Raw genomic sequence first — 22,766 nt, 5'->3', positions numbered from 1 at the left:
GTAAACACAGAGTTGAGGCATTCAGCTTTTTCACGTGCGGAGTCAGCCGTGTGGCCATTTGAGGTGAGGGAGGGGATGGAGGGGGAACAAACACCAGAAACAGATTTGACCAGACACCACCAGGATTTGGAAGAGGGAGACAGATAAGAGAGTTCGGTCCTGAGAACGGAGAGATATTGTTTCCTGGCTCTCCTGAGGGTGGACACACACTTCTTTCGGGCTTTGTGAAAGGAAATGAGATTTCCTTCCGTTGGATTTGCTTTCCAGGAGACGAAAGCAAGTTGTTTCTGGGCAATAGCCTCACCACAAGATTCCGTGTACCATGGATGGGAGGAAGGGTATGACAACAGAAGACGAGATGGGATAAATCTGTGCATGAGAGAGAGCAGTTTGCTTTGAAAGAATTCCCAGGAAGAATTTATGTCAGAGGCAGTAGAGATGGGAGAGCAGTCCAGATGATTGATGGCTGCTTGAAGACCGTGCCAGTTGGCCTGAGTGAAATGCCAGACTCGTCGACGCTGAGGAGGCTCTCTGAGAATGGTCAGAGAGATGTCCACTTTAACAAGCACATGATCAGAAGAGCCGATTGGAGCAGAAGAAGAGCAGCAGGCATTTTCAGGGAAGTTAGGGAAAGGGTTATATATATAGCAAAGATCATATATATATATATACACGAGGGCGAACCTTAAAATGGCGATTATAAATTCGAGAATGTAATGTGTGTAGTTGTGGACGGCATATGTTATCTCTATTGGTAAGAGTCATGTTTTGCCCATTTTAGATCTGGCAACATTGAGCGTATGACGTCAGTAGAGCAGTTCCAAGATGGTGGCTCCCTTCGAAGCATGCACCAGGGAGGAGCAACGTTCTGTCATCCGTTTCTTGGGAAGTGAGGGTGTAAATCCCAGTGAAATCCATTGCAGAATGAAGATGCAATGTGGTGACGCATGTTTATCGTTGCAGCAGGTGTACGACTGGGACAGGAAGTTTAAAAGTGGAGTGTCCAGTGTGGCAGACGCTTGCTCGCCCAGGCTGGCCTCACACAGCCGACACACCAGAAATGGTTGCAGGAGTTGAGCGCATGCTAAGGGAAAACCATCGCATTACGCTGGATGAAGTGGTCTCCGAATTGAACATTAGCCATGGTTCAGCACACCATATCATTCACAACTACTTTCAGCCAAAAACGAAGAGGGCAAGCAAAGAGTGGCACCATTCAACTTCACCGAAGCCCAAAAAATTCCGCACACAGCCATCCACTGGAAAAGTGGTTCTGACGCTCTTCTGGGATATCGGAGGCCCACTTGTAGAGCATTACATGCCCAGAGGGACCACACTCACCAGTGCATCATACTGCGACCTCCTTAAAAATAATCTGAAACCAGCAATCAGATCAAAACGTCGTGGACTACTCACTACCGGTGTTTTGCTGCAGCATGATAATGCTCGGCCCCAGACTGCCAACGCTACAGCTGCAACAATCGAGGACCTCCAATTTGAGTGTCTTGCTCATTCATCCTACTCGCCAGACATCGCCCCTTTGGATTACCACATATTTGGGCCACTTCGAGGCGCTTGGTGGAACCACTTTACGATCCGATGAAGAGGTCCATGAGGCGGTGCACGAATGGCTATACAAGCAGCCAAAATATTTTTTTTCTGGAGGACTCCAGGCCTTAGTAAAGCGCTGGAAAAAATGCATTGAACGCAATGGTGATTATGGTGAAAAATAACAGTTTTTACACACGTACATGCAATAAACAAGTTGTGAAAAATATTTTAAGGTTACTTTTTGACTGCCCCTCGTATATAGTTTGCTTTCATTAAGCTTTTCACATGTTTGTTTATTTACACTGGTTTTGGTATTCATAGTTCATGATCTGCTTTTGGTAGGGCTGGCTGATTGTGTGCTGGCACTTGGCTTTGAGAAGATGGAATCTGGTCCTCTCTCAAACAAGGCAAGGCTTCGCATCAAGATGTTATGTTGTTTGTTGCCTATTGTGATAAAAAATCCTAGTGTGGTTGTTTAAATGTTATTTAACTCATTGCACATATTTGTTTTCATTTCAGAACCAGTTTCCCTTACATACTAATCCATTGGACCACCACTTGGAGGTGATGGGAGATATTTATGGTTTTGATGTTGCACCAATAGTTCCACAGATGTTTTCCCATGCTGGACGTGAACACAGCCAGAGATACGGTGCGATCACATGTCATCATCTGACACTGAAATTGTCACACACTTTCCTTGTGGCAACCTCTCTTCTTTCCATCATTTATATATCACACAGTGGAGAGGTCAAAAGTTAAGTCTCTAGGCCCACTCTTTAAAAAAAATACAGGGTGGGAGTGGAGGGTGGGATATTGTAATCAGCTTTATTTGTCCTGACCTGTCTTCACCTGTTTATCCGTCTGTCCATCGCACTATCTCCTAAACGGTTGTGCAGAAATTCAACAAACTTGTTAGTTATGATCAGCACTTGGCAAGAAGGTTTGAGAGTATAATCACTTTTGGTCCTGCTCGCTGGGGTTGGGTCAAAAGCCAAAAGATCAATTACGGCCACTTTTTAGCATTATTTTAATAAACCTTTGTATATGCAATCAAAACTGGGAGATGCATTAAAAATGTAACGATTTTTTTTACTTGACCCACCCTGTTCATACTCCAGTGGGTGGGGACTTCAAGTCATATGGATCCAAACAGAAGAATTTTTTCAACTCAATTTGATGTTTGTTTATTCCTGGTGGAACGTTTTCCCATCTTTAAAGCTTGGTTTATGTTTTTATTTTTTTTGTATACAAGATCGAGGCTCGTGTAAGAGCTAACATTAATCACACAAAAAAAACCGGACACATAAAACATATAATAAAGGGAGTGGGAGACAAGATGGGGAGAGAGAGGGAAGCACACAACTACAACATTTGAGAGCAGAGACATCGGGAGATCTGTGGGAGGGAGATGGCTTGCGGAGAGGAGGCACGGGAAGGGAGGGGGGGGGGGGTGGGTTGGGATAGGTATAAAACACATGGACACTGCTAGGACTTCATGGAAAGAAGTCAGTATTTCAAAAAAGTGGATCTGGGGTGAATTAACGGGGGTAGCAAAGATCAAGGTTTTGGATGGGGGAAGATAAGAGATGGTGGTGAACAGCCGTTTTAAAGACCTGGAGGGAGGAGTGGGATTGAAGAGAGTGAGGGAGTTTGTTCCAGAGGCGGGAGAAAAGAGGAATGAAAGAGTGAAAGTGAATAGAGAGTCTTGATTTTGGCAGTTTAACCATAAGAGGGTTGCTGGCAGATCTTTTGCGACCTGTAGGAATATTTGGGGGACAGAGCACAGAGAGAGCTGGGCCGGAGAGGAGTCGGTAGAAGACAGAAAGACTACCAACCTGCCTGCGGTGAGTGGGTGAAAGGCCCTCGGAGTAGAAAGGCCCTCGGAGTTTCACCAGTGAGTGAAAGGCTTAAGTAGGGATTTGTGATGGCACGCCATCGACTTCGCTCTCGTTTTTTTTTGTATTTCTCAGCCTTTTAATTATGATATTTATTTGAAGAAACAATGTCTTATACTTATGATCCTGGTTTTTTTTTTTCAAGCATTTTGGAAAAAACAAACAAACAAAAAAAAACACCTTTAGAGGCCATTTTTCCCCGCGAAGCAGGGGTTGGCCTTTTTCGGGCACCGTGGTTGTTGTTGTTTTTGTTGGTCCCCTTTTTGAAGCAATGTTTTACGGCCGGATGCCCTTCCTGCCGCCAACCCTTTTTGTCGCCTTTTACGACAAACAGGGATTTACCAGTGAACTGGTACTCAATTTGCCGACCTCGGAAGGATGACAGGCTGAGTCAACCCCCCTGGCTGTCTTTTTCAGCGATCGACCGGGATTCGAACCCAGGATCCTAGGATCCTAAGCTGGCACCCTAGCCGCTAGCCCAACACCAGAGTTTGAACAAACAATGTCTTGTACTTATGATCCTGTTTTTTTTTTTTTTCAAGCATTTTGGAATTTAAAAAAAACAAACAAAAAAAAACACCTTCAGAGGCCATTTTCCCCCGCAAAGCGGGGGTTGGCCTTTTTCCTGTTTTTTTTTTTTTCAAGCATTTTGGAATAAACAAACCAAAATAGTCATCGTAATAGTTTCCATAATATGAAACTGGCAAAATTATGAAATGTTAATAATTTAATATGAGAAACGTCTACTTGACATTGGACCTTGTCCTGTGCTTCTCCTTGTGGTATTCCAATAGTTTAATATGCCAACTCATCTGTGAGATGTAACAGAATTGTCTTATGAATCGTGAGTTTTCGATATGCATTATGGAAACGTGGATAAAGAGAAAATGTTCTTGTCCAAGCAGTTAAAAAGTTTTTGTAGCAAATAAATTTTGTTTTACACATTTCAAACTTTCTCTGCTAAATAGTTGTAATTTGTGACACTTCAGTTTGACATTTAGTTCTCATCGTCTTGATTGCATTTTGTAAGGGAAGCCTTTCATTATGTGTGTTATTGTTCAGATTAATGGGATTGGAGATGCAATGCATCAACGACAGCCATGTTGTGACATTTTGCCTTTGTAATCGTCTTTGTGATGTAACTGCTTGTGACGTTTGCTTTAAAGCAACAAAGTTAAACAACCATGAAAGAATGACCTTCTGATGAAGTGTTTAAGGAAAAAACAACCCAGCAGTTTTCTTTGACTTTGTCTTGCTAATATGCATAGCCAGGTGTTTGTGATGTTTTTTCTTTTCATGCAGACTAGGCATGCCTACCTGTCACTTCACTGATGGGTTTAATCAAAAGACACCATTTTTCACTTCACAAACATATTGCATATATCTATTTGAGAGTCTCAATGAGGATGTTAAAGGAAGTAAGACACGTGAAAAAGTTTTTTTTTAACTTGTAGTTTTTGTTCTTGCTGTTGTCGTCGTGGCTGAGGTGCTTGTTTTTTTGCTTGGCTTGTGCTTTTTTTTGCAATCTCTGATTGCTCTTTTTCTCTGATTTTTTTTTTGTGCTCCTTCCATTTACTAATATTTTTTTACCCTCACCAGAGGAGAGGGTATTGCATTTGAGTCCGTTTGTCTGTTTGTTTGTTTGTCCGCACAGAATAAATATGATTTTCTCTGCAACCATTTGTCCGATTGACAGAAAATTTTCACCATAGATGCAACTCCACCTATAAAAAGTTTTTGTGATAATTATGACGTCATAAGTCACGTGGTTCGGCCGCCATCTTTGAAAAATTGAACAACTTCGCACCTCTGTATCTCCAAAAGCACTGAATAGAAAAAATTGAGACGTCTCATTGTAAAGAACTCTCCATGGGTATTAAAATATGTTAATGTCATAGGTGCTTCCATTATGACGTCATAATTCGACAAGTACAAAACTTCATCCCATCAAGATGAAATTTCTTGAGCACCATGTTGGCATAAACTGGTGGCGAAAAAAATAATAATTATGACGTCATCGGTCATGTGGTTCGGCCGCCATGTTGGAAAAACCGCAAAACTTTGCACCTCTATATCTCCGAAAGTGCTGAATATAAAAAAATTGAGACATGGCTCATTGAAAAGAACTCTCCATGGGGAATAAAATATGTTAATGATGATGTCATAGGTGCCTCCATTATGATGTCATAATTCGACAAGTACAAAACTTCATCCGATCAAGATGAAATTTATTGAGCCTAATCTAGGAATAAATGAGTTTAGAAAAAAAATAATGATGACATCGGTCACGTGGTTCGGCCACCATATTTGTTTTAACACAAAAGCCTTAAAAACCACTGAAAATATATCCCGGCGAGGGTTTGCAATCTCTGATTGCTCTTTTTCTCTGATTTTTTTTTGTATTGTTAAACATAATTTTGTGTGCTCTTTCCATGTCCGTCACGCTTTATTCTAAAAGGTTCCTTTTGTTAAACTATTGCAATCACTACATTAAAGCTCCAGATCTTGCTTCCTCTTCTTCCATCTTGTAAAGACAGGCTTTTAAAACAGGCATTTTTATGATTTGTATTATTCTTTGTATTATTCTTTGTAATTTGTATTATTCTATGAGAGAGCAGAAACCCTTTAGAATGAAGTGTGATGCACACACACACACACACACACACACACACACACACACACACACACACACACACACACACACACACACACACACACACACATACACACCCACACACACACACACACACGAATGCTTCTCCTTTTAGTAATACATGTCTCGGCTCATGAGTGAGTTGAATTATATAAGTCTGGATACATACTGACAAGAAGGGTGAGTGGATATGAGGACTGGAATTGGAAGAACAGGAAAGCTCATTAAAGCTGACATATGATGATGGGAGGTAACACCTGAAATGATCAAGGAAAGGAGCAGAGAGACTTTCACATGCAGTATCTTGCAATCGTTGCATATATCACCTCAATTTTATATCAGGCGGTTTTGTCATGATGATTATTTATTACATAAAGTTGAAAGTACAAGTTAAAATTTGTTTTTATGTAAATTTGCATACACTTGATCATTGCATATTGCCTATTTTACATGGTGGTCTCTTGTAACAGCCTCTGAAGATGTCTGCACCACCCATTACTCTGGTTGGGATTAAAACATCTAAATCCTTTTTTTTTTTTTACTCTGCTTGGCTTCGTGCATTTAAGCCTTTTAATATCCTTTTGTTGTCCTTTGTAGGAACCAAACCTGAGCATTTTGCTAAGATTGCCTGGAAGAACCACAAGCATGCATCTAATAACCCGTACGTATTGTATGAGTATTGTAATCCGATTGCCTTTTGGGTCAATGGGACATCAGGCTCTCATTCTGATGCTTGGACAAACTTAGTAACTATTTTAACCTGCTAATGTCTTCAGGACATCAGGATTTTAATTTTTCCTAGTTTAGACGAGGATATGCTGATGTCTATGTAGTGCAGTTATTTGTTGTGGTTTACGAAATTCTTACCATAATCAGAAATAAATAAATGAAATTGTACAAGGAATATGTTTAATCAAATATTTCAAGTCTATATATATTTGATGGCACATTATTATTTGATTGCACATTATTATTTGATTGATGCGCGCGAGGCGAAATGCGGAGTGAGGCAATTGGTTCACTTTGTCTGTCTGTTTACAGATGTCAGTCTATGTTCCAGGAATAACACACACACAATAAAAAGCAATTTTGTTTAAACGTTATATTTTAAACACAGTGGATGGAACATGAATCGGAACATTAATCTGAGCACGAACCTGCAGTTTTACAGTACTCTGGCTCAGAATTTGGCGAATTGTATGGAATCTCGTCCCGTGCTAGCACGTGCAGAGAGGAGTAAGGTAATTGTTTTGGTCTGTCTACCTGTCTGGCAGTCAAAATAGAAAATTATTCCAAACAGGAAGCTTACTGTTACGGATGTCATAAAGGACACAAACAACAGGAACGAATAACTAATTTAATGTTAAATATGGCGGTGAATAAGATGCTGCATCAACAATGGTAATCTTCCAAAAAAGTTGTTTTCTACAGCCTTTAAAACCTTTATTTCATTTCATTTGAATTACATATGTACTGAATTACTTCGCCGAGAATCGCCTTCTTTCCACTTAGTGGTTGTTATTCAGAATCAGACAAAATTGCGGGAAGAGTTGAAACGACCCTTCAGTCCCATGTCCTTTTTCTCGAGACTGTGCAGGGAGGGAAAGGTTATTTTTTTGACTTCCATTTCAGGGAAAACTTTGTTTCAGGAAAAACTTCAGGGTTTCAGTTTGACTGTGCAGGGAAAGGAATTGACTTCCGTTTCCGGTTTTGCCGGTGAGGTTGTGTGTTTTTCCAAGCTCTCCACGCTACGAAAGTTAAGAAATTTTCCCATTTGTATTTTTGTCAAAACTGTATTTTTATTTTCTGGTGTGAGTGCCTACTGTGTGTTTCTAGTTCAATCCCGGTGTTAATCGTCGTTAATTTGGTTCCTGCTGCGTTTTTCAGGCCTGGTTTTCCCAGCCTCGAGGCTTTGTTGTCTCCTCTCGGCGGTCGTTTGTGGTCCATTTACTTTCGTTCTCACTGTTTTTTTCATTCTTTTTTTTCACCCCATACTTCCCTGAACATCTTCCCCTTTGTTTAAAGTCTTAATCCCCCCCCCCCCCCCCCCAAAATGGTTCAATCGTTTCAAGAAGCGGTACTGTCTCAAAAATGTGAAGCTCTCAGGGGAGCATGCCTCAGCCGACCACGAGGCTGCAAAAGCATGCCCTGCTGAACTCGGCTGATCGAAAAGAAGGGATACCTCCCAAAGCAGGTGTTCAACGCTGACGAAACTGGCCTCTTCTGGAAAAAGATGCCCACTATAATTTTCATCTTGAAGCGTGAGGAGGCAGCATCGGGATTCAAGGCTGCCAAGGACCGGGTATCTCTTCTCCTCTGTGCAAACGCAAAAGGGGACCTCATGCTGAAACTCATGATGTTGTACCGTTCTCTGAACCTACGTGCTCTCAAGGGCAAGAACAAGCAAACGCTGCCCTTGTTTTGGAGGGCCAACAGGAAAGCCTGGGTGATGGCAGAAATTTTCCTGGGCTGGTTCCATAATTGTTTCGTCCCTCGGATGGAGAGGTACATGGTGGCCAAAAACCTTGCGTTCAAGGTTCTCTTGCTCCTGGACAATGCTCCTGGCCATCCTGCGAACCTGGACGTGGCTCACTCGAACGTCGAGGTGATCTTCTTGATTTTGGATGCTGTTTCGCTGCATTTTGGATGCAATGGAGTCCGACCCAGGGCTCACAGTCGGGCAGTATTGGAAGGATTTCAACATTTCCCACTGCATCGGTGCCATCAAGGAGTCACTGGATGAGGTGAGAGCCTCCACCATAAACCCGTGCTGGCACAACCTGTGGCCACAGGCAGTCAGAAACTTTACTGGCTTTCCCGATAACACTGAGGAGAGGCATGTGATTGTCGGGTTGGCATGGCAGTTGGGAAGGGAAGGATTTGATGACGTGCAGCCTGAGGAGTTGGAGGATCTCATTGCCTCACATGGCGACAACCTCACCGAGGAGGCGTTGGAGGCCATTATAACTGTTTCTGAAGAGGAGGAGGGCAGTGATGAGGAAGGGGTGCCGAGATCTAACCTCACAGTCCAGTTCCGGGGTGAGTTGCTGCATGGCATGGGGGCGCTTGTCGACAAGTTGGAAGATGCTGACTCAGTCATGGAGAGGTACCTCAAGTTAAAGAGGGGCTTGGATGATTTGCTTCTCCCATACAAAGAGCTGCATCGAAACCTGCAGCAATCTGCCAGGCATCTCTCCATTACCCATTTATTTCACCCTGCTCCCTTCACCTCAACACCACCAGCACCCTCCTTTCCTGCTGCCCTCTCAGTGTCCTCACCAGCGTCCTCACCAACACCCTCAACTGCTGCCTCTCCTGCCTGTCCTGCCCTTCCCTCGGTGCACAACGTTGCAGGACTATCATTTGGGTCATCCTCAGAGTTAGAGGAATTAATGGGATTTTAATTCATCACCATCATCGTTATTATCATCATCATTTGAAAGTTGCGTGTGTTTGTAAAATTAACATTTTAAACGGTACATGATGGTGTTGTGTTTTTTTTTACTTTCACGGTACGGTATGGTTGAGCACTTTTAATAAATCGTAAGCACATTCCTTCAATAAATTGGAAATGGTCCATGGTGTTGTCGGGTTTTTTTTTTTTGTAAGCATTTTTTGTGAATCTGTAATCATGTGCATTTGCGGTCAAATACATTTTAAACTTAAAAAAATTTCCTCTATGAATCAGGAACCGCCGGGAACCTATAACGTATCCTCCTTTTCCCCATTCAAACAATGCCGCGGCATACATTCACGGGATTTTCATCGACCTTCGCCGATTTTCATCGACCTTCGTGAGTTTTCGTCGACATTCGTGGGTTTTTGTCAACATTCGTGGTTTTGTCTCACCATTTCCGGGACTTTCATCGACCTTTGCGGATTATCTTCTACATTCTCGGGATTTGCGTCACCATTCACGGATTTTGCCTCGCCGTTCTTTGGTTTGGTCCTCTCTACTCGCGGATTTTCATGACTCGGAACCTATTCCCTCTTTTTCCATTGAAACAATGCCCCGCTATTCGCGGGTTTTGCTACTCACAGATTTTCCAGGAATAGCGGGGTCCGACTGTATTGTAAATCGGTAAGACTTGTAATACATCTCCCATCAGGATCGGTGCTACACGATACACATTTCCATAGAGAATTTGTGTCTGCCCCCTCCGATACCTCTGTGACTATGAACTTTTTCAACACATAAAATATACCCAGGCATTTTGATAAAAAGCCAATACACTAACGGTTGAACAGGGAGTTACAGCCGATCAAGAGAACAGAAAAATGGGGTATTTGCCTCCATACCTCTTCAAGGTTCTTCCCACATTGATCAAATGTGGTACATTCTAACTGGTTTGGAAAAATAACCCCAGGTACAACCAACAAATTTCAACTCATCCCGTCCAGTGACTTACGAGTGCATATAAGACACACACACAGCGCAAACGAGAGAGTTGTTATACTTTTTGAAACTTTTTAATTCACCCTTTACATTATTTTTTAAAAGTAAAAGTGTCTTAGAAATTGGTTTTAACTATTTGTTTTTTTTTAGTCTATAAGAGATTTTCGTTACTGTTGTTGTTGATTTCGTTGTTAGTGTTGTTGTTGTTGAGGTTCTTGTTGGGGGGTAGGAGGGGGTCGATTTTTGAAATGTGTACCCATTGGTGAGAAAGCTGCCGGGCCACACCCACATCTGTCGCTTTACTCCACCCGCCATAGCATGGACTTGAAATGATATGGCCACCATCTTGGTTTTCTGGTGGGCCTAACACATTAGGCCTGCAGGACTCTGCTGATTATACACTGCCTGTGTTTGTTGCATCAGATTTCCATTGGCTTTGTTTGGGTCGAGTGTTATTCACGATGAGGGACCCTGATAAATTGAATCATATGTTGAATAATAGTAATGTTTAATCAAGCCCGTCAAAAGGCACGGTAATCAACCATTGCATTACGTTTCGTAATTAAGTGTTACATTAAGCAAATTACTAAAAAATATAGTGTTATGTAATTTTTGAATGGCCGCATATTGGGGGTAAGCAATCCGTGACCATGTGACAAATCAGCTCGTTCTGATATAACCGTGGGAAGGGTGACAATGACATGGATAAGAAGTGTCGAGTTTAATTTTCAATAGCACATTAAATGTGTTTCCCAATTGCACTATTCATCTTTTAATAGCGCTTCAAATGTGCGTTTCCAAATTGGCCCGCTACGGGACTTTGGCGCAAGTTGTGAGGACAGTGTAGTCATTCTTGTTGTGGTCTACAAAACTGTCTATTTTTTGTTGATTTCTAGAAATTTTGTCTCAGAAACCTGGTTTTAACTGGTTTTTAAAGTTAATTTTGTGGACAGTGTGCCCCTCAAGGGGAAATTGTTCAAGAAATGAGTGGTTGAAACCCCTCATAAAATTGTACTATTGATGATAAATAATTAGAAATTGCCATGTCTAACAGTGGTTGATCTCGACTGTCTTTATGAAATGTTAATCAACCTTTTAAATTAAGCGTTGTCTCAGTCTTTCATATATTTCCTTGGTTCTGTGTTTCTACTCCCACCTCCCCAAATATGGCTAAAGTATGATTGGGGTTGGGGATGGGGGGCTGGCAGGAGAGCCTAGAGGTATACACTGTCTACTGTTACTATCTCTGAGCTGTCTGTCCTGTATTTGAATCCCAGTCCAACTATAAACTGTTATCCCGGTGGTTCGCTGTTAGGGTGATTGATCAATGTGTGTGCCATCCCCCAGATGGAGGTTAAACTGGGCGTCCTGTCTGCCAGCATTAGGTTATGGATGTTAGTGATCCCACGGTGGTCTTTGCGAAGGGAAAGCGAGCTATCGCCGGAACCCTGAATACATTTTAAATTCCTACACACTCGGTCTAGTATCCTGCATCAGATTTGTGAGTTGTCCAGGATTGTAACCCCAAGCCAAAGAACCTGCCTCAGCAGACAAACTCTCTATCTAAACTCTAAAGCATAGTACACAATGATGAAGATTATGATGATGATGACGATTTATGGGTTGTCTCCTTTGTCTTTGTAGCCTGGTTCTGAACCACCGACACTACTCACTGCAGGAAATCCTCGACTCCAAACCAATACACGGAGATCTCACTGTGCTTCAATGCTGGTCAGGACTGCATTCGAGAACGATACTCAAATGACATACTTGTTTATACCTTTTTAACTTTGACATTAAGGTACATGGTGGAACTAGACAATGGAGCATAAAAGTCTGATACACTAAGGATGGAACAAAGAGTAACTGGTGAACAAGAGGCTCAAACAGATAGAGAAGTGGGACAACATAAAAAAAAAATAGAGTATTTGCAATAAACTTGCTGTTTGTAAGGATGTTATAAAGGACACAAACTTCAGGCACAAATAACTAATGCAGCGTTTTAGATAGGGTGATGTAAAAGACACTGGGTAAAAAGGGGGAAGGGGCAAAACCTGGAATTAATTAATTTATATGCCTTTAAACCTTTATATATAAATATAATTATATACTTATAAGCACTGTAAAACACAAATCACCTTCATAATACTTCCAAGAAGCTCTAGTTTTGCAGTACTTGGCCGTGTTCTATGCGTCCAAGTACTGCAATAGGAGCTAGGGCGGTGTATGTAATAATAGGAGCTGTCAAGTGCAGCCCCTGGGAAGTGAGCGTGGCATGTGAGAGTGTGCAGTGTTGGGGTGAAGAAGAGGCTGACGCTATGGCTATGTACCATGCTGATTGACCCTGCATTCTATGGTGATCAAAAAGCCTCTATCTCCTAAACTGCGACTCAACGCTATCTTATTAGTGTATAAGGGTGGTGTATAAGTAAGATTGCTTCACTAGTTCTAGACTTCTGGATTTTTTTCAAACGATATTTAAATCTTTTTTTAAATTTTTATTTAAGTTCATACTTAAACACTGCGTGAGGTGTAGTGTTCTATGAACGCTCTAGTTACCTCTAGCATTTAGCTGGATGGAGTGGATTTTTTCTGACTTGGGACTCTAAGCATTTTCAGGACATGCAAATGACAGAAGAGGCTATTCAACCCACCAGTTCCATCACACACTGTAACTCACCTCTACTTACGTAATCTGACTGAAAAAATAATAAGCAGCAGCAAGGAGAAAAAGACGTTTTGGGGGTGCGCGTGAAAGTTGTGGGATTGGGTAGAGGAAAAGTAGATGGAGCAAAAAGTTCGGCAAATTTCCTGTGGAAGCCCTGCATCCTGTTTTGACTAATCACCCTCTGAAATAAAAAGCCTGGGGTTGGCTTAACGGTTAAGGTGGTTGGCTTAAGATCTTAGTGCCTTCAGTTTGAGCCCCGTCATGTTGTTGAAATAACACCAAGTGGGTTGACTCAGCCTGTCTGTCATCCTTCCGTTGTCGGCAAAATGAGTACCAACTTACTGGGAACCGGGCACTGCATCAGCACCACGGCCGCGCCTCCAGAAAATGATGCAGCCACAGACTGCTTACAAAACACCAACAACCCTCTGAAATCTCTAGGTTAGGCCATTGCAGAGAAAGGGAATATTTAAGCCATAAATACATATAGGCTCATTTTTGTGAATGCTTGAGATTGATAAATTCAAAGTGTTCTCCATCCAGCCCATCTTCAGATGGAGCAGCAGCTGCAGTTTTGGTGAGCGAGGAATTTATGCGACGGCACAGCCTAGAAGACCGGGCAGTGGAGATACTGGTTCAGGAGATGGTCACGGACACGCCTGAAACTTTCTCTACTCGCAGTGCGATGGACCTTGTAGGTTATTAATCCGGTTCCCAGTTTTTATAAAACGAGTTCACAATTCACTTTTATTGATAACTGAAACTGTGTTGGAATCGGGTAAAAGTATTTGCGGCATTATAGATACTAGTGAGGTACCCGTGCTACGCACGGGTGGGAGGCCAGAAGCAAACAGACAATGCAGAAATGGCGAATGCTAAAGCATGAAACCAATAAGTTCCACATTCGTGTAGCACCTTCAGTCGCACGTCAGACATGGACAGCAAGTTTGTGAAGGAATTCCATGAAAAACGTACCCATTCGCAAACCAATGTACGTGTGTTCCATTCCCAGTCAATGGCGAATCTGCATATGGTGATCCGCAAATTTCATGTTTAGAACGTAAAACCGTCACTGCATTTCGTCATTCACTTGAACTCGATATCTCTTTTTTCATTCCAAACGGCATAACTCCAATCACAAATACACATTAATATAATAAACTTTTAACAACATTTGTGACATAAACAAATATTTAAATCCTGATGTGAAGTTCCGTACGGTTGGGTGAACACAATTACGAATTCAAAATCGTAATTGTATTCACTCAATTCCAATCATCAATTGATACTTTAACAAAAACGATTAACGTTTAACGATTAACGATTTAACATTATGATTGAATGACAGTTGTATTGGGATATTATCAAACCCGCGCATTGCCGTAATCTGTCCACTTCCGCATTCGCGGCAGGTTCGTAATTCTCATCAAAATCTAAACAGTATTTGTAGAATTTCAATAAAAGCCACATCACTGTTCATATCGGTAAATATTATTCCATCGTGTTTGGAAAAACTGGGAAATTGGGGGAAAAAAATGGAAAAACAATATAGCCTATTTTACTCCAAGGGGTCCCAGGAATACCCACCCAAAATATCGTTGTGATCGGTTCAGCCGTTTTTGCAGTACCTTCGAACGGACGGACGGACATTTGGTGAATTATAGTAAGATGCATTGGTATTTTTGTATTGTTGTGTCTGCGTGTACAGGTTGGCTATAAACTGACTGAAGAGGCTGCTCGGCGATGTTTCAGACGTACCGGCCTCAGTCCAGTCGATGTGCAGGTTGTGGAACTGCATGACTGTTTCTCTCCTAATGAGCTCATCAGCTACGAGGCACTTGGGCTTTGCCCACCAGGTAAGGAGGTGGTAATATACTGTAGTCGTCCTCGTATATCTGCAAATAAGAAAAGTGCAGGTCCTTTTTCCATTCGCCTATTTCTTGCTATAATTACCTCCGCCACCGAAGGAGGATGTAGGTTATGTTTTCACTCCTGTCTGTCTTTGAACAAGATATCTCAAAAAGTTGTGGACGGATTCAGATTAACTTTGGTGGAGAGGTTGCGTGTGTGACGAGGACAAACTGAATAGATTTTGGTGAAGATCTTGATCTGGATCTGAGAATTTTAAAAGTGATTCTTCACCATTGATAGGGCAAAAAACGATATATATAGCACGATATCTCAAAATGTTGTGGACGGATTTGGAGGAAACTTGGTGGACAGGTTGTGTGTGTGTGTGTGACGAGGAAGGTTTTATTCAATTTTTGTGAACATTTGAAACCGGATCAGAGAATTTTTTTAGTGATTCCTCACCATTGAGTGATCTGGTTAAATCAATATATAGCACGACATCTCAAAAAATCTTTGTGGACAGATTCGGACGAAACTTGTTGGACAGCTTGTGTGGGTGATGGAGATTAATCGAATCGATTTTGGTGAAGATTCAAATGCGGATCCGGATGCGGTAACTAAGTGATTCTTCACTATTGAGATATAGGACCAAAAACGATATAAAGCATATTTCAAAAAGTTGTGGACGACTTGTGACAAAACTTGGTGGATGAGTTGGTTAGGGGATAAAAACAAACCAATTAGATTTTGGTTCAGGTCTGAATCCAGATCTGGCCTATCAGTTGGATACAAAACGTAAACTGTTGAGCCTGGTGGAGATATGCTCTCTACTGAGTGCCTTTCTAGTTTCCACTGGGTATCATGTGGGAACAACGGCAGAACCATGAAGAAAATCAGCCTTTTAAGCTGTGATTTTGAGTTTGGTAAATTTTGCCCTTGGATGGGATATTTTGTCATAGCTGAAAATGAATTGTGCTTTATCAATTTTTACCTGCAATGTGTCACAGGTCTACAAGGGCTCTGCATTGTTGTTGTTATTGTTGTTGTTATTGTTGTTCGATTTTTGAAATGCGTACCCATTGGTTGGACATTTTCCGGAGCTCACCCACATTTGTCGCTTGACTCGACCGACCAGCCACCATGGCACCCAGCCAAAATGATATGGCTGCCATCTTGGTTTTCTGGTGGGCCTAGGACATCAGGTCTGTAGGAGTCTGCTGATTATTATATACACTGCCTGGTTTTGTTGTCTGATTTCCATTGGCTTTGTTTGGGTCGAGTGTTTCTCACAATGAGGGGCCCTGAAAAATCGAATCGATGTCGAATAAAAACTATTAATAAGGTTTAATTGAGGCCGGCGGTGCCTCCCTAAAAAAATATTGTTACATACTTTCTTAACGGCCCCATATTGGGGTTAAACAATCCGTGACCGTGTGACGAATCAACTCTTTCTGATATAACCATGATGGGGGCTGTCATTGATGAGAGGTGTAGAGTTAATGTTTTAATAGCGCATTAAATGTGTGTTTCCCAATCTCGCTGCTCATCTTCTAAGTGCTTTAAATGTGTTTTCCAATCGGTCCATTACCGGATTTTTTCGCAAGTTGAACCCATAGTGCGGTCATTCTTGTTTCATTATCATACATTTAAAATGGTGATCTAAAACTTTTTGAGTTGCTTGTACAATAAACGCTTGCTTTTATGTGAGGGTTACATACCTGGAAAACCCTGAACAAAAGTTGGTTGAGTTTGCCCTACCATTGGCTCTTCATTCTGTATTCTGTCCCTTTACACTTTTGCATGCGTTATATTGGAGCTAAACTTATCTGTTTTAACTAAAATAATTTCGCTGGGTCTTTTTTATTGATTTTGTGTCCAAATTATTGATTTTGCACCCAAATAGTGTTTCCAGTCTTTACAATATTTAGCTACCTTTGCGGTCAGCCCATCAAATGTATATGCAAACACACGGTGATCTCGCACCGGATTAATCCTCAAAGTGTAAAGCGTCCGTGGTTAAACCTGGGGCAAGCAAACGGAATGTGGTTCGCCCTCTCATACAAAAAGGCTCTCTCGTGTCGTTTTTAGATTCTCTAGTGTAAAAGGGCGTATTGCTTTTCAGGTGTTTGGACATTAGGCACTCCTCAGTTTCTTCTGTGGCTGAAGTGTCTTTAGGCAGGGAAGGGGATATCGTTTCAAAATATTTTTCTTCCCATCCACCTGTGCTTTAGTGTCATAGTCCGAGTTTATCCTTCTCTTTCATTTCTAATTTACTCTCCCACCACCCTCCCCCATGCCCCTATTCTCTTTTCTAGGCCAAGCTGCCACTCTTGTGGATAAAGGAGACAACACATATGGAGGACGTTGGGTGGTAAACCCAAGTGGAGGATTAATTGGAAAAGGTCATCCATTAGGGGCAACAGGTGAGTGGGGAAGCTATTGTACACATATCAAAATTGTACATTTATTTTGATATCTTCCAAATTAATTTTTCTCTACCAATAGAAAAACTTGTGAACTAATGTGATTTTCTGGGGTTTCTAAGTTTTGTTTGTGGAGTCTGATAAATAATGAACACCAAATTTCAACTGTAGCTTTAATACTGTCGCGTTCAAACCCCGTCGGCCCTCGAATGGGTCCCCGAGTCCGTGTGCGGGAAGGCACGCCTTGGCGCGCAGTTCGTTCACCCCAGCCACCGACATGCAGCTCTCAGGCCCAAGCTCCCCTCTCGTCGTCCTCTCCACTCAGCACCGCGGTCTCTCCGGTCCACTCGGCACGGCACACAGCCGTCACGAAGCCATGAGCCAGGGGCGTCAGAGTCCTTGAGCTGCGACCGCCAATGTCAGGACCAAGAGCGAGTAAGAGAAGAGGAGCACGAACTGCGACTGCCCACTACGCAGCCAGTACCACGAGAAAGAAAAATGTGACTGTTCGCTTTAACTCGGGACACAAAGAGAGAGAGAAATTGTGACTGCTAATCGTCAAACCCCAGACCAAGAGGATAAAAATGGCGGTCCTCAGCCATTTTGTTCCCCGGTCTCGAACATCATCTGATGACGTCTGCGTGCGCTCCAATCAAAGAGTCCATCGTAGCAGTTGATCGCCCTGACCAATCATCACCTCTCGGGGGCAGGGCCCCACGGCCCTGCCTGTTTGGTGTTGCAATGACTCGGCTGGCGGTGCCAGCGGCAGCATTCAAATGTCTGAATCCGGTCGCTTGTTATGGGGTTTATTTTAGGTGTGGAGTGCATGGCTGGTGTGGTGTCATAAGGAACAAGGGGAAAACCACAGAGGCAATTTACATAAAGGGAATTATTCTTAAACCCGAACTAATTAACATAGCTCCACCCCTCGCAATGGAGACAAATATACGACTTTACCGGACACACGGAGCTGACTTAAGTTACAGGTTTCTTCTTCTTCATGACAGTCGGAGCACACCACCTTATGCAATGCTACCTGACCATAAGAATTTCGTTTTTTTCATTTACTGAATTTACATACTTTACATACTGAATAGTTTACATACATAGTTTACATACTGAATTTCCCCACAAACGTAACAAGACTTTTTTTTTTGCATTCATACATTTTGTATTCATTCATTGGACAATGTGGTTAGGTTTTTTTAAAATTTAGCTGTTCAGTGGTTTCAGCACGCACACACACTTTTACCGGAAATTTAATTTTATTGGAAGACGATACCACGGCTCAAAATGCACATCGACTCGCTTTAAAAATAGAAGTTTAAATAAATAATAAGAGTGCGGGCACAGGAAGCAGAACGAGAATAAACAGGACAGAAAAACCTGATCAGTGTGCTTAACCTGGACGGTAGTGGTTTCCAACTACTATACTTAAATCGTTCTTATGCGGGCATACTCGGACAGGAACACAGGATGGACAGGAGAGTTGACAGTGTGTTGGTGTAGGTCTGTTTGTGGTCTTCCCTGGTGAAGCATTGGGAGGTGTGTGTCGGCAGAGACGCCAAGGACACTTCAGTGCAGGCACGCCTTCAAATCCCTTTCTGCCCTGCAGACCCTTCTCCACTTGGGGGGTGTCTTTTCTGGCATGCCTGCATCTCTCTCGGTCTCTCTGCATTGCCTTTGGGTCTCTGTGGCTCTGCCATCTTTTATAGCCCAGCTCCCCAACCACCCATGGAGAGGTCTCTCCTCCCGTCCCGCGAGTATTGTGCATGCGCTCTCTCAGTATTGAGAAAGCACACATGTAGACACCATTTGCCAGAGTGTGTCTGAGGGGTTATCATTGGTTCACTTGGATGGAGTGATCTGATAGTTAAACACAGATTGAAGAATGGTAAAAGATTCAGACATGAGGTTAAGAATGACAGTGACACACATGAGGGTGATGAATACCCCGACACCTAATTTTGTTGATTGCTAATTGAGGTTACAAACTTGTGCCAACACTGGTATTAAAAGATTGATGAATAATTTACCCCTCATTAAGCCCCAAATAATTTTGTAACAATACTTTTTCTATTCATTCATATAGCTTTAATACTTTTCAACATTGCCGTTAAAAGCATATTGTGACGGATATGAAACCGGCCCCTGGGTGAATGAACATCCATGACATGTAGAGTTCCCCAGTCAGTTATATCGTTAGTATATATGTCCAGATAGGCCCCTACCCATTGTCTAAAGGTAAATGTGGTCAATGTGTTGTGTGGGTTTATATAGGTCTTCTTCCTCCTCTTCAATACCCATCCTGTTCTTCCTTTATTCTCCTGTCAAATCCTCTTATTCATGGCTCATATATGGTGGCTGCCATTTCATACACCACGCAGTACAATTTGGTTCCATCTCTTCCCCAAATTACCATTTAACATTCATCCATTCATCCATTCTTTCTTTTATTAACCCTTTCATGCAGCACCACAAACCAACACATTATAAGAGCCAGCACACACTCAACCACATTTCAGCCGATGGTGATAACTGATAACGTTCCTGCTTTTCAAACGCGCTGGGCAGGAAAGACTGCTGGGAGGAAAAACCGTTGAGGAAAAAATAGAGTCGACTTGGCAGAAGACTCAGACTCGGAGATGATTGACAGCAAAGGAGGAATTAGCTGGTGAGTGCACCAATGAGGATGTGCTGCCATGTGTCAAAGGTCAAGCCACGACCTTTGCTCCTAGGAACTCCACCTCTTACAAACTTTTATTACCCAAGTTGTCGCCCCGCTCCTGCGGCTTAAAAGGCGGAACACCAGATCGTTCGTCGCTGTTGAAACGTGCTGGGGACCTAGAGAAAATTTGCCTTCCTGTTCGTGCCATGGAGTAGTGAGCATCGTTGAAGTCTGCGCTGGAGCCAGGACCAGTTACACTGTAGCCAGGGCGAGCTGCGCAAGATGGCACTGGGTGAGCGGCTCAACGATTCATCGAGCACGAGGCAGAGGTGCGACAGCAAATGAGCCAAGAGGTCCCCTACTGACGTACACTTATATCTCTTGCTTTCCCTACATCATTCTTAATTCATCTACCTAGACTCACAAGAGCATCACAATTATAAAGAGCTGTCGATGACTTGCCTATTTACCCTTCTGAACGAGGTTTTACATACGCACCTCCCATTTTTCCTCTAAAGCATACATAGCCCACGCTGTCTCAAGCGCATTCACGCTGTTCTGCTTTCCTTAACCCTCCTTATTCCTCAATTGCTTCCCATTTCAGGATTGGCATACATCTGTCAACGTGTGCTGGGGTGAGTCAAAGGCCGATCCAATGCCTTGCTCTACTTCTTTATCTTCTTCCCTTCCTACTTACGTTTCCTCGGTATGATTCTGCTGGCATCATGTCCTATGTGTAGTTACTTAAGTACGATGCTAAGGGTTAGAATCTGTTCTTCTGAGCCTTTCTTGATTGTTTGCTGTGCTGTACATACATGTTTCATAATTGATTATTGTGTTTTGTAAATATGTTTATTTCCTTTGGTAAACATTTTTTCATCCTGCCCATTTCATCTCATTCTATCTATTGGCTTCATTTTGTGTGTAAGACTAGATAGATGGGATGCTATGCCCCACCAATTAGCTCTGTAAGTAGCCATTGTACTCAACGGTTCTGCTCTGCCATACATAATAAATAGATGGGTGCATACTGAGGGTATATACTCCAATTGGCATCACCGACCCACCAGAAAAGTAATGCATTTCTAAAAGAGCGAGGACCCTGCCAGGTTTGACGGGATCAATTGCCGTCCATAGTTGCTTGTCAAACCGAACGGGCGCGGACCTATCCGTAGTGCAGCGGCCTTTAAGGCCGAGTCCGGGAAGAGTCCAAGAATTCCCCCTCATTGTGAACCCCTGTTCCATAAAAATATTCAGTTATGTACTCATGTTTTCTTCAAATCTTTTTAACAGGATCTAAGGCTCTTGGTGGAGCTGCCATACACACATCTCACACACATAAGTATAAATATGATTACATGAGACATATGTTTACTTACATAACACAGGACTGTTGGACAAAACAAACACAGCCACTGAGCTTGGGGGATGTGTTGTCACTGCCCACGGTCCTTTGGGTGCTAGCGACACCACAATGCTCGACTGGGAATTTCCAAAGGAGGAATTTCCTCCTGCTCATGGATGTCAACACATATATATGCGTGTGTGTGTGTGTGTGTGTGTGTGTGTGTGTGTGTGTGTGTGTGTGTGTGTGTGTGTGTGTGTGTGTGTGTGTGTGTGTGTGTGTGTGTGTGTGTAAGAGTGGGTGTGTTTGCTTGTTTGTTTGTTTTGTTTGTTCCTCATACGTTTCCAATCCCCTTGGCTAATTTATCCGAAATTTGCTACACCACATTATTTTCGCATGCAGAAGGTCAACGTCACAATAAAAACTTTAAATTCTTCATGAAATTGATGTAAAAACATGAAATAACAGCACATTCGGTGAGTGAGTGTCCTACATTATAGGACATATTGTCGCCTCTCATTTCACATTGTGAGCTGAGAGGATGGCCTAGAAGTACGCATACTCGCCTCTAAGCCATCCAACCTGGGTTTGAATACCGACCCAGCTATAAACTGTCATCCTGATGTTTCACAGGCAGGGTGATTCATCAGTGTGTGTGCCATCCCTTGGATGGACGATGAACAGGCGTCCCATTTGCCAGCATTAATTGGTGGAGGTCAAAAATCCTATAGTGTTCTTGAAGAGGAGGTGAGCTATTGCCGGCACCATGGCTAAATTCCAAATTTCTGTCCTAAACCACAGAAGACATTGCATCAGTGGCACAGCCATGAACTCAGCCAATGATGCTACCCCACAGCTTTGTGCTGCATACGACCGAAGAATCTCACATTGGCTCAGGTAGAGTAGTCCGTCATTCCCTCATCTAAGAAAGGGGCAGAACTTGGACGGCACCTGTATGTTCAAATGTCGATGCTCTTTTGGGATTCAAACCTATTGCATTCAAACATTCATTTTCTGCATCCAGAATGGAAATTAATATACAAAGGGTCTACAATTTTCATGGGACTACAAACACTAAATCTAATGAGTCGTTCCACAATTCCTTATGACCATAAACAAGGAAATGAGGAGGCGATCTGGTCATTGCCATGTTGCACTCCAAGTACATTTTTGCTCAAAGTGTAAAATATCCTTTTCTGGGTTAAGATGGTTTTTTTTCTGGGTCTTAATTCCCCTCGCCCATTCTTCCTCCAAGTGTCTCTCTGTTGTATCTCTTTTCCCTGCTGTTGGTGTGTTGCACTCCTTTCCACTGT

General features: G+C 42.5%; 2 protein-coding genes across 12 annotated transcripts in view; one reads left to right on the top strand and one right to left on the bottom strand.

The window, feature by feature from the left end:
* UROC1 (urocanate hydratase 1) overlaps window positions 1-22,766 on the bottom strand; it is a 369,204-nt gene that overhangs the window by 193,740 nt on the left and 152,698 nt on the right. The gene's annotated exons all lie outside the window — the stretch shown is intronic.
* Window positions 1-22,766, top strand: part of SCP2 (sterol carrier protein 2) — an 87,834-nt gene that overhangs the window by 26,129 nt on the left and 38,939 nt on the right. For 8 of the 11 annotated variants that reach the window (XM_078776095.1, XM_078776101.1, XM_078776100.1 and 5 more), the window contains exons 5-11: window positions 1,894-1,958; window positions 2,071-2,203; window positions 6,700-6,763; window positions 12,143-12,229; window positions 13,710-13,860; window positions 14,875-15,022; window positions 17,333-17,440. In XM_078776095.1, the coding sequence (XP_078632221.1) occupies window positions 1,894-1,958; window positions 2,071-2,203; window positions 6,700-6,763; window positions 12,143-12,229; window positions 13,710-13,860; window positions 14,875-15,022; window positions 17,333-17,440 (756 nt within the window). Of the gene's footprint in view, window positions 1-781; window positions 1,714-1,893; window positions 1,959-2,070; window positions 2,204-6,699; window positions 6,764-12,142; window positions 12,230-13,709; window positions 13,861-14,874; window positions 15,023-17,332; window positions 17,441-22,766 lie in introns of all 11 variants that reach the window. The other 3 variants (XM_078776096.1, XM_078776098.1, XM_078776097.1) reach the window with 1 other exon arrangement.

The sequence above is a fragment of the Myxine glutinosa genome, chromosome 4 (assembly GCF_964187855.1).
Source record: "Myxine glutinosa chromosome 4, kmMyxGlut1.1, whole genome shotgun sequence".
NCBI classification, from domain to species: Eukaryota; Metazoa; Chordata; class Myxini; order Myxiniformes; family Myxinidae; genus Myxine; species Myxine glutinosa.
Note: the sequence above shows the minus strand (reverse complement) of the source record. Positions and strands in the feature narration are given on the sequence as shown.